Genomic DNA, 11797 nt, shown 5'->3' with positions numbered 1-11797 from the left:
TAAGTCAATGTGGACGGCGAAAGAAAAAAAAAACACTGTCTGCTGAATGGTTGGTGAAGAAGTATGTATTAATTCTACGAATACTTATAGAACTGAAAGTATCTGAACACTTCCCGTATATTTCTTGGATCGTTTAAAGACAATACGTCATTTCTTTCGTTTTCAGTGAAAAAAATTATCAAGGAGTCGATTTGATAATTCGATCAATGACTCGATTTGTCATGAGACACTTCGGCAAACAAAATGTATCAATTAGTGTACTGAACCCCGAGGCCAGTTCATACGGAAGCGAAAGCGATGTGAAATTCATGACGTCAACAACTGAAATGCTCGCCGCGTTATCCTAACGCATTCAATTTATACTGAAATTCGCATGAATAATACACCGGCCTTTAGTCTTTCAGTTAACACTGAATTCAACTTTATTTATCTGAAACCAAGTTGTACTTTAGGACCATTAAACCAGACACTTAAGCACGTGCTTGGTCTGTGACTGTTTGCTCTAAATCTCTTGTCTACATGTAGCCTAGGTCAATTGGGTTAAAGGTTGAAGTTAAGAGGGTTCAGGGTTGGTTTTGAGTCGATACTACCAGGTACTAGGCGCGATAGAACTACCCTGCTCCCATTTGGGCAAGTTCCTCAAACTCTGCGCAGGCTCTCTTCATTACTCCGAGTTGGAAACTACGTCTAAAAGGTAAACATACATTTGTTCGATAAGACATTTATTCCGCTAGCACAAAAACACCTGCTTAAAGGGAATGTACATCATTGGCTTTTGCTGTAATTTTCGGAAATGAACTATTCAAGGGGTTAGTATAATAGATCAAATATTGTTACACTGACATTTGTGAAGTTTTGTGTTCGAAAAGGTTGGAATAATCAAGGAAAACAAAAATGTTCAAGTAGTCTGGCTCCCTGACTCCACAAAAGATAAAATGGATCAATTTATAGATGATGGAAAATTGTAAGGCAAGGCCAAGGGAACCAGTCTTGCTGGCCTGCACCCGTTCATGAACATGTAACCTATAGCAAACAAAATTTGAACTGAAAAAATGGTAAATTTGGAGCAGTAGTTGAACAATAGTTAGGTTTTTCCAACGCTGGTCGGCCGACCACCGTTGGAAATGTATACAAACATACCATTTTCTTGAATATGACTTCACACCAGGTGCCATAATTTTACAAGATGCTTGAGATTGTTATTTACCAACATCCTAGTAAGGTATTTCGTAAAAACTTGGTAGTTTTATTTTTCGATGTTTGCAAATGTTGTATATTCCCTTTAAATACCATAACTAACCATGTGGAAGTGCCAACTACTCTCGGTAAACACATCTATAATGTTCTCCAAAACACTTAAGGCTCATTACTTATATGTTTATTATAAGATGGAATTATAGGTTAATTATAAGATGGGTTTATTATAAGATGGAATATTTACTTATATGTTCATAGATGTGAAGTTAGAGAAAGAACTTTTCATTTGCATTGTACATGTACATGTATTTAGTTTGACGATCCAAGTTGACAATGAAGTAACGCTATCAGATTCTGAACTTGTGGAATTCTATGAGCTTCTTTATTCCTCCAAGACTTCAGTATGAAGCTCCTGCTTGCAGTCTTTCTCGGCTTGCTGGCCGCGGTGTCGTCTTCTCCCGTGAAGTCACTCAAGCAGGACTTTGTCGAGTATTCCGCGGACCTCGTGGAGAAAATCAACTCGATGGACACAACATGGAGGGTAAATCATAACCATTATACAGGACAGCCAAACCCACGACTAATTTACACGCTTACATATTGACTTGTGTGTTTACTTCAACCTGTGTAAATGTAATGCAACATATGTGTAGTTATTATTGCAACCTCTGGTGATAAATTCTGTGTAAGAACAGGCATTACTGCAACCTATATGGTTGCAACCTATATGGTTGCAACCTAACAATTACTGCAACCAAAACATCTCTCTGTTGAAAGCAATCTTCTTGTGCTTTTTTAAGTCAACATTTTATAACACTTATTGTTTTCTTCATTTTACAGGCTGGACGCCACTTTGCCGGTGAGACTGCTGCGTCGGTACTGGATCGTTTCAGCACAGCCGGGTTGTCACTGGAGAAAGCCCCCAAGCTCCCTGTAGTCGAATACGATAGAGCTGGTGCCATACCCACAGAATTTGACGCTCGTACTAAATGGCCAAACTGCCCGTCCATCGGCCGCGTCAATGACCAAGGCCGCTGCCGTGCATCCTGGGTAAAGGCTACTAAATTTTATGAACTATTTAATATCATTCATCAATATGTATGAGTCAAACGCGCTACTGTCACTGGTTTATGGAAGGAAACGCACGTACTGTCTCACAATCGGTCGACACTACCGGGGAAGTAATGCATATTCAAGATGGAAGTAGTGTGAAATAAGGCCGACTAGTGCCGAGGTATTGGCTGATTCGACTCCTGACAGTATTGCGTATGATTACATGTAATAGGCTGTATCCGGCCAGTAAATAGGAATTCTAATTCAATGGAGTAGAAATTGTGTACTCTGTGACCGGCTTTACTAGGCTTGTCTTGTCTTGGATTTATTATGGGCGAATTGCTCCAGATTTTGCTAAGGGAATGAATGTGTGCTTCAGAGGTTTCAAAACTCTGTTTCAGACCGGTTTGGAGACAGGATGTTGATAATAACCCGAGCCGAAGGAAAAAAACAAACAAACCTTTCCGTCGAAATAAGTCAAGAAGTATAAATTTCCAATGTTTTTGTTCAACAGTGTTTTTTTTTTGGTGGGGGAACACCCCTCTAGCTATGTCCAGTCTCACGAGTGTTGGAAAACAACTTCTTAAAAATGAGAGAGAGACTGACGCGCACTTTGCGCGTACTGCGTTCGTGACGCAGAATGCAGCTGCGCCGTTGTATTGTGAAATAGGACTATGAAATACTGACTCAGTGGTAGTATTGCTATGTGCATGCCAACGCGAGGACTGTGACCGTTCAATAAATAGAACGGTACTGGTACCATATTTCAAAGTAGTTCAAATTTCATGTGACACTGGAAAAGTGTTACAGACCAACCACCAGTTAATTTTTAACCGGATATGTGACGGGCTCTCGACAAATAGTCATGGATAAGCTATTTTGAATACTCAATTAAAATGAAACACAACACCCCAAGGCTGTGACTGTTCCTTTGTGTTTACAGGCTTTCTCTGCTGTTGGGGCAATGACAGATAGACAGTGCATTGTTCATCCGTCCGCCCCATTTAATTACTCTGTCACGGACGCTGTGACCTGCAACGTGTTTCATGAAGTTCCTGATGGGTAAGAGTAAAAATGTATCGTCTCGAAAACACTCAAAACCCCCAGAGGCTCTGAAAATATCAAAACTACACTTTTTTAGCCGACTGTCTGGTTTTTTTTGTGTTTTTTTTAAATGATTTGCAGCTTTTTTGGGGAGTGTAGATTGGGCTGGTTTGGGTGTCATAAAAAGATATGTGGTTGATTATTTTTTTTCAACGACGATCACCTTGCCACACTCTGTTGCAATAGTTACCACACTCTTTTGCAAAGTGCAGTACGCCACACCAGTCACAAGTAAGTCAACGGGCAAATCGGGTTACATTTCGTCACCGACACCACGAACTGACACAATTTTTTTTTAAATTCAAAATTTGTTTTGCACATATCAGCAGTCTGTATTGTGAAGTTTAGCATGACGAAGTTAAAATTGCTGAAATCATCTAAAATAAGCAAATTCACTAATAAATTTACAAGAAATTGGTCAATTCTGGTATTTTGTGTTACCACAAAGAGACCCTGCACAGGGTGTTAGTTCATGAAAACCAAAATGTACGTGTTTTGGGAGAGTGCGCGCGTGAAATAGCGTTAAGCCCGGTTCATACTTCACGCGAAAGCGAAAGCGAAGCGAACTTCGTCGCGTCTACCATTGTTGATGACATGAATTTCGCTTCGCACATGCTTTCGCGTGAAGTATGAACCGGGCTTTAGGGAGTGTCAGTTCGTGAAAACGAACATTGACGTGTTTTTGGAGAATTCGCGCACGCATGCACAGTGTGTGCGTGCACTCTCCCAAAACGCGTCATTTTTGGTTTTCACGAACTGACACCCATCTTAATCATTTAATTGCATTTTCACGTTAAGTGATACTAAAACCTCTAAGATAGATGGAATATTTTACTCAGTAAATTCATGTCAAACCTTCAAAAGCGTTTTTCTCCGATTTGTATTTTTGCAACGCTGACCACCGGGCGTCAGTTCGTGGTGTCGGTGACGATTTTAGGAAATAAATATCCTGGAATAAACATGAGAAAGAAATGCCTATGTCACAGTACACTTGATTTTTTTTAAGGCTAAATGATTCGAGACAATTTTTTGAAGCATTTCAAGCTCGGCCCATTGGATGTTGGGGCTTGATTGTAAGTTCTGCAGTGAGTTTACTAGTACTGGCTTTGCGATACCTGTGTTATGCTAAATGTTATTTCTTATTGGTATTGTAAGCTGTGCTGGGGGCTACAGTGCTGACGCTTGGTCAACATGGGTCTTAGATGGACTTGTGAGCGGAGGCGGGTACCATACATCCAACGGCTGCAGACCGTACGCCTACAAGCCCTGCGATCACTACGAAACGGGTAGCTACGGCCCGTGCGAGAGTCCACCTGATTCAACTTACTGTAACAAAACCTGTATAAATGGCTACACAAAGACGTACGCAGAGGACAAGAAGAAAGGTATATGGTCTGAGTAAAAATCATAATGTTCAGAAAGCGAGGCCAAAAAAAAAAGTCTCCGGTTTCTGGTATGGAGCTTGCCCAAAAAGTGGTGCGGCGACGCGGCTTTTTTTTTTTTTTACCTGTCTTTTTTGCTTCAAATGTCGGCTGATGACTGCAAATGGTGCCCGACTAAACTTAGTGCAAATATATGGGAGTCCGGAGAGGACACATAAAGCTTATTCTCGATCATCACCCCATCTAAAAACACTTTAAAATTGTGCAGCAGCAGGATTCCAGTCAAACCAGTGAGTTTGGCTGTTTTTAGACATCTTTTATTGAAAAAAAAAACTTTTTCATTTTGCCGACGCGCATGGCTACGGCGACGCGCGCGCATACCAGAAACCGGAGACTTTGTTGGGGGGCCTAAAGAGTAAACCCACTCTTGTTATACTATACTCTCGAGGACAATGCCATGTGTTCCCTTTGTCCCCTTAAAATAACACGTTCCCATAGACTAAGTACACAAACTATCTGTAGAGGACCGTTTCCAACAAAATACCCAACTCCCAAGGACAGAAATTATCGGTCGGTCCTCGGGGACAATGTAGAACACTGCGCAGACTCCTACATTATGTTACAAGCCCCATTTATTTTTGTGAAGTGTTGTTTAAGGAGGTTTCGTTAATTAATAACGGTCATCAGAAGCGTCCCTTCAAAATGCTATTTTTCACGGAGTAACTCAAGTGAATAGTTGGCATCCTTTATGAATAAAATGGAATACCTTTTCACTCACATGCGCATGTTTTATATCCAAGAAACCATTCAACAATACTTTATCCGCTCCGTGCACAAGTACCCCATCAACGGCCAGAATCGGAGAGTTGGGGATGGTCTAGACTGGTTCCCGATCCATCCACTGCGTATTTCAAATGTCTCCAAAGTTATTGGAGGCGAAGATGAGTCTCGGAGACCATTGCATTGCCCACGCGAAGACGCTTTTGCTGTAGCTTTTGCACACTCAGGAAGTCGTGCGTACTTTGCGCACGAACCAGTATGCCTACAGTACGGTTCGCGCACGCTGTGTCCCCCGTCCACGGAGCTCAAAAACGCGCCCTCTTTTGTTCGCACACGAAGACCATAATGTTTAACCCTAAAAGGGCCCGGGGCGGAATCCGCCCCCCCCCCCGACTTTTTCCGCGATAGCCTTTAAAAAAAAAAGGGACCCAAGCTTTAATGACTATTTAGCCTCGAGCCTTGCGCATCTTTTGACACCAAAAACATAAAAATCGGACGATAGGTTGTCGCCGTGAGAACTGAATTTTCCCACATACGTCGTGTACACAGACCCAAATTGTCATTCATACATATGTACAATTAATTAGCCATAATTCCAAAACCCTATGACCTTTGGTCATGAAATTTCCTGGGTATATTTATGAAGAGTTGCTCTATGCATGTACCGACTTTCAAAATTTTCCGTCACTCGATGGCCGAGATCTTAGGGCGGGCGGCGGAATCCAACCCCCACCCCCCGGGCTGAGAGTTGGTCGAAATAAACCGGCCCCTTTAGGGTTTAAATAAGTGTTTATGTTTTGGGAATCTTCAGGTGACTATAGGTACGATCTTCCACTTAACGAGACTATTATTCAGGAGGACATTATGACTAGCGGCCCCGTGTCAGCGGACATGAATCTCTACCAAGATTTTCTGAACTACCGATCAGGTAAACCTTGCACAATCGAGCCACATGTTTTATCAATAGGGCACTGTAAGACGTTTTTGTCCAAAACAGACTTGAATACGTCGGGTTAGGGCAGCCAATAGTAGTAAGTTAACTTGTCCCTATAATTCATACATCTGAGGGGTGAATTGGTCATGAGGAGAAGAAATGGATCGATAATAAGGCAACATCGAATAACAAAACTGTGATGTTACTTTATTTGTATGTAAACATGAAATGTGTGAACTCTCAGTAAAATTTACAGCATGAGACATGGCATGTGAACTGTGAATATAGAATTGTCAACCTGCATGCACGATTTACGTTCATAATTGTCTGACTTAGGTATGTGAGCGCGCATACCAAGCAAAATAAATGGGGTCCGCTCGTAGGTCCGATGCCTTTTAGGTCCGACGCCTCATGAGGCGTCGGACGTATGAGGCTTAACAATTATTTATTCCGCCTCATAGCTCCGACGCCTCATAAGTCCAAAACAGCGTTCGTCCATTGTCAGACCTATTAGGCAGAATTTATGCCTCACAAGTCCGACGCCTCATAAGTCCGAAATTTCGGACTGATGAGGCGTCGAACCTATGAGGCGTCAGACTTATAATGCGGCCCCAAATAATCCATTAAAGTGTATTCAAATGAAAGCAGCCAAATTGCAAATTATCAATTATCAATTATCAGCATTCAAACCGTTCTAACGAGTTGTGCATTGCTTTTAATTGGCATTAAACCTGAAGGTGTGTATCAACACAAGACAGAGACTCGAGTTGGTCTGCTCACGGTCAAGATCATAGGTTGGGGCGTGGAGAACAATCAGAAATATTGGCTCTGTGTTAACTCCTGGAACTCTGAGTGGGGCGATAAAGGTGAGGCAGAATTTACTTTTGCGTACTTTCTTGTCAATCCAAGGGCGCCTGTATGAGGAAAACAGGAGCACCGGGGATGACTCCCTGCAAAGACTCCATTTACCCGCCATCTTGGACTTACTTCTTTGTATTCCTTGATATCGTAATTATCTGTTAATGTCTCTATTTGAATTCGTTTTCGTATCTCGAAACCTTTGAAGCATTGTAATAGAAATCACAAGTAACATGAAAGTGTGGTTACATTTTGTGGTCATGGGACAGACATAAATAAAATGTGACGTGTAATATGTATAACAGGTTCACGTTGGCAAAGTTTGCCCACGCGTCTAATAAAATAAATCCAAGATGGCAGTATCGGTGAGACGTCAGTACAAACCTCGTTCGCAGGGTCGTTTCCTCGTTTTCACCTGATCACTTCAATTCAATTCAATTCAAGAAAACAATTATTCCATACTCCTTTAGAGCATACATCCATCAATAAAAAAAAGAAATCTGGTAGATAACAAGATAACAAATAAATAAATATGTCTCAAAAAAAGAAAATTAATACCAGTAAGATACGCTATGAAGAAATGTTAAACTTATTTCGATTAATGTACAAAAGAAACTAAGGAGTATTGGGCTGTTTAAGTAAGCCGAGGCTTGTAGAAAACAGCCCTTACAGACAACAATAACAACAGAAAAACAACATGATAACAACACACGGACGAGACAGACAAGACAAAAGACTTACACGACGATAGCTAACGGCAAAAAGAACAAACAAAATAAGAACAAAAAATATCAATTCAAAAACCGATGACGACTTCAAACGTGAATAAACAAGGAGAGAAATAAAGGAGAGATATAAAGGAGAGAAATAAAACTATGTTACATAATGGGAGAGGAGGACGCGTTTATAAGAGATCTTAAATCGACCCACGGACGACTCCGTTCTTATGTCATTGGGGATGGCATTCCATAAACAAGGACCGTAAAACCGAAGGGTGTTGATAGAATACAAGGTGCGAGTGAAGGGAACAAACAGATTATTGCGGGATCTTGTTGAATAATCATGAATTTCATGAACTGAGGTGAAGTATGAGGAGAATGTGCGAGGGAGAAGATTGTTAGTAGATTTGTACATAAAGATCCCAGTGTGCAATTTGTTGATGTCAGTAAGAGTGAGGGTGCGTAGATGTGCAAAGAGAGGTGCAGAGTGGTCCCGAGGATGTGATAGAGTGCAGATGCGAATGGCCCGTTTTATACAATAGTAGCAAGACGTATATGTACTCTCGACACTGCATTAAAAAAGTGAGATTTGCAGTATTGAATGAAAGACACCACGGGCAAAGGCACGAAGTAGCTATGGCAGCTCCACCAGAATGTTTTTTATTTGATACTTGTGTGTTTTTGTTCAACAGGATTGGTCAAGATTCTCCGTGGTACTGATGAGTGTGGTTTAGAAGCCAATGTACATGCAGGAAAAGTGATTCAGTAACAACTATCGCGGGATCCAGACTTCTTTATTGAAAAACACAATGTAACACAATGTTATACTTGTACCAGTGGGTTAAGACACACCCCCAATCTGCAGTGCTATTTACACAGCTTGTTTAAATAAAAAAAGGCATAATGATATAACGATCTGAATTATTATGAGTATAGTGGGAACGCAGCACAAATTGTTTAAAAACTATGCTATCGTAAATAAATTGTAACTGCTTTTGAAATTCTTGGTGAAAGGAAGATATGGGTAATTAATCTCAGTGTAGCCTAACCATAGCATCACTGTTATTTCAATTCTAATGAATCGTTACACAGCCTGTATAGCTCAGGAATATGTTATAATCGAGTATATATCGTACAAATTTGGAATGTGAATCTGAAAAAAAAATACCAGCCGCAAATTCTTCTATTTTCTAGAAACCCGTTTCTTGTATGCTCCTTTGCCATTAAACTTGTAAACCATGCATTTAATTTAATTAATAAGTCTATACCAGCATTTTTTAAATACATTCCTGTGATGACAAATTATTAACAGAATCATTCTGACATACTGACGAACGTAAGTGAATTGCAAAGGGTCCAGTATAACAACGACCTTCGTTGGTATGCAGCTGTGTCAAGATTTTCGTAATAAAGATAAATGTGACCTGCTATATCATAACGTGGAATAATCCCCACCTTTGACTTTTCAAGTTACGTACATTATGTTAAAGCGCAAAACATTGGCTTTCCTATGACAGAAAATGCATTTCTGTGGCTCAATTTATTTCCAAAGATATGCCGCAAGAACTTCAATATTGCCCCGCCAATTTTCGCGAGCCCATTTTGAGAAGACCGGCTTTGAAAAAATAAAAAAAAAAAATACGCATTGCGCCGCCAACGGCAGTGGAAAACGTTTTTTAGTTTCCAGCTTTTGAGAGATATTTTTTTATCTTAACAAAAATGCATGGTGTGAATCTTGTTTTCCTTGGCTACTCAAAAAAATATCATGCGCATTGTGGTAATTGAGTATAGTGTAGCGGTACTGCCTCGGACGACTGCGCTCGGGTTCCGGCCACAGAAGAAAGAGGGCGAAGCTGAGCGAGTGGCCGTTTATATACACTGGCGCTATTGGCTGGTGCCCCCATAAACCTGGATGAGTGCACGCGCACCCCGCTGGCTACCAGTAAAGAACTAAAGTGCGCCCTCTAAAAAATGCATTGCGCGACAATAGTTTCTCAATGTATGTTGATTTCTTTACAATGAGGATGAGGTACAAATACTGATTGGTGCATTTTTGGTTACTGGTGTCTCATGACAACAACTTGTGCGCATCTGCTCACGGAGCTCCGTGACCCTACGCTCAGTGCAGGAAAGTGACACGAAAACAGAGCCCTCATTGCAAACTTTTGTCAGTAAAAGGAAAGTACGTCTATGTTTCTCACCAACTCGCTACGCATTTCAATGTTCAGAGTAAGTTCGGTTAGTTTTGACAAATATATGGTGCACGCGACTTTTTTTTCACTTCCAAACCGGGCGTATAAAACCTCAACATCGGCAAAGTCAATGGAGGTCAACACGATTGTTGATCATTTTCCGGTGGGTTGTCTCACTAACTTGAACGGCACAGTCGTTCTCTTTGTCCCACAGACTCAACTTGCACTTTTGAATAAACTACATGAAATGTCCGTCCCACTCACATAGGTATCATTTTCATTGGAAGAGTGGACGAAAGGTTATTTTGCTTCCAAGCATTGAACGTCTGTCTTCCAGATTATGACCCGGTTATAATATGCAACGTGTCTCTGTAGTCTGGCTCCATAATAACCACGCGTGTATTGATAGGTTGAACGGGGAACAAGGTCAGGCCACGCATTCGTCTCGCCAGCATTAGAAGCATGTCGGAAAACTGTTTGCTGTGTCCTCTTCATATTCGTTTTTCTCCAATTGAGCGCCTTAAAACTACATTTTTCAGTGCATGAATATACCTTCGTACCATAGGTTTTTCGTTATTTTCGTAACATGCTGTGGGTTTCGGCAAAACGAGTTTTGTTGCAGTTGATGATTGTCGGACCATAGCATTATTCCCTAGAGGATGTGTTTGTGCATGGTTTGTGCTATCTCGCCTTTACGTACAACATTAATAAGTGGTTTGCTTATCAAATATTGTATTCATACCATTGTTAATGTGCTAAAGAAAACACGAGTGCTTATACAATAAAACGTTATTTAGCTGAACAGTTTTAACTCCAATATTTGTATTGGTACATGTATATTCCATACTGTGTAAAGCAGCTAGAATCCCCTCATTGTGTGAAATGGTCCAGTCCATCTCACCTGTTATGCAGGGCCCCACGCCGTAGTGCTTCACAGAAGGTCCGTGGTTTATCACACAAATTCAGGGCAAAGTTGTTCATATGGCGTTAGTGAAAATATGGACTCTTTGAAAGATTGAACATTGAACGCTTTAATTACCTTGCGTGAATATTAGGGCAGAATATGGTTCAGGTATTAATTTTGGTTAAGTTTTAGATATGGGTACTTGTGATAAAAGTCAAGCTTGTATGAATGCAGAACCACCTTTGGTATGAGTCCAGATTCCACATTAACAACAAGCTAGATATAGCCTGGACCCTGTAACTAACTATACAAGCTAGATAAGTTCGTATCACATGTGAAGGACATTCCTTTGGAAATACATCCTTGGAATCGTTACTGCTTAATAGTTTCGCTCTTGGGATGGTTTCAGTTTGACAGCAATTGTTAATAGTAATAATAGCAGGAATTTGTATAGTGCTTTTAACGGAGTATCAAAAGCACTTTACAACTATTATTACCCCTGTTCAACGGGCAAACATTTCTGAAACCTAAACCCCCTGGGAGCATATACACGGCCGGTAGGCAGCCATTTTGGCGTTCTTGGCCGCAATCAACCTCTCCCAGTAACCAACTCTGCCCTCACAGGAACCCATCTATACCTGGGTGGAGAGAAGCAATGAGTGTCAAAGCGCCTT

General features: G+C 40.9%; 1 protein-coding gene across 1 annotated transcript; it reads left to right on the top strand.

The window, feature by feature from the left end:
* Window positions 1–1599: 1599 nt before the first annotated feature.
* LOC119724456 (cathepsin B-like cysteine proteinase 3) lies at window positions 1600–9288 on the top strand. Its single transcript, XM_038195516.1, has 7 exons — window positions 1600–1738; window positions 2038–2247; window positions 3194–3312; window positions 4510–4739; window positions 6328–6444; window positions 7188–7316; window positions 8720–9288. The coding sequence occupies exons 1-7, from the start codon at window positions 1601–1603 to the stop codon at window positions 8794–8796; spliced, it is 1020 nt and encodes a 339-aa protein (XP_038051444.1). The 5' UTR covers window position 1600; the 3' UTR covers window positions 8797–9288.
* Window positions 9289–11797: the final 2509 nt, after the last annotated feature.

Source organism: Patiria miniata, unplaced genomic scaffold (assembly GCF_015706575.1).
Source record: "Patiria miniata isolate m_02_andy unplaced genomic scaffold, ASM1570657v1 HiC_scaffold_18, whole genome shotgun sequence".
Classification (NCBI taxonomy): Eukaryota; Metazoa; Echinodermata; class Asteroidea; order Valvatida; family Asterinidae; genus Patiria; species Patiria miniata.
This window is presented reverse-complemented; position numbering and strand designations above follow the sequence as displayed.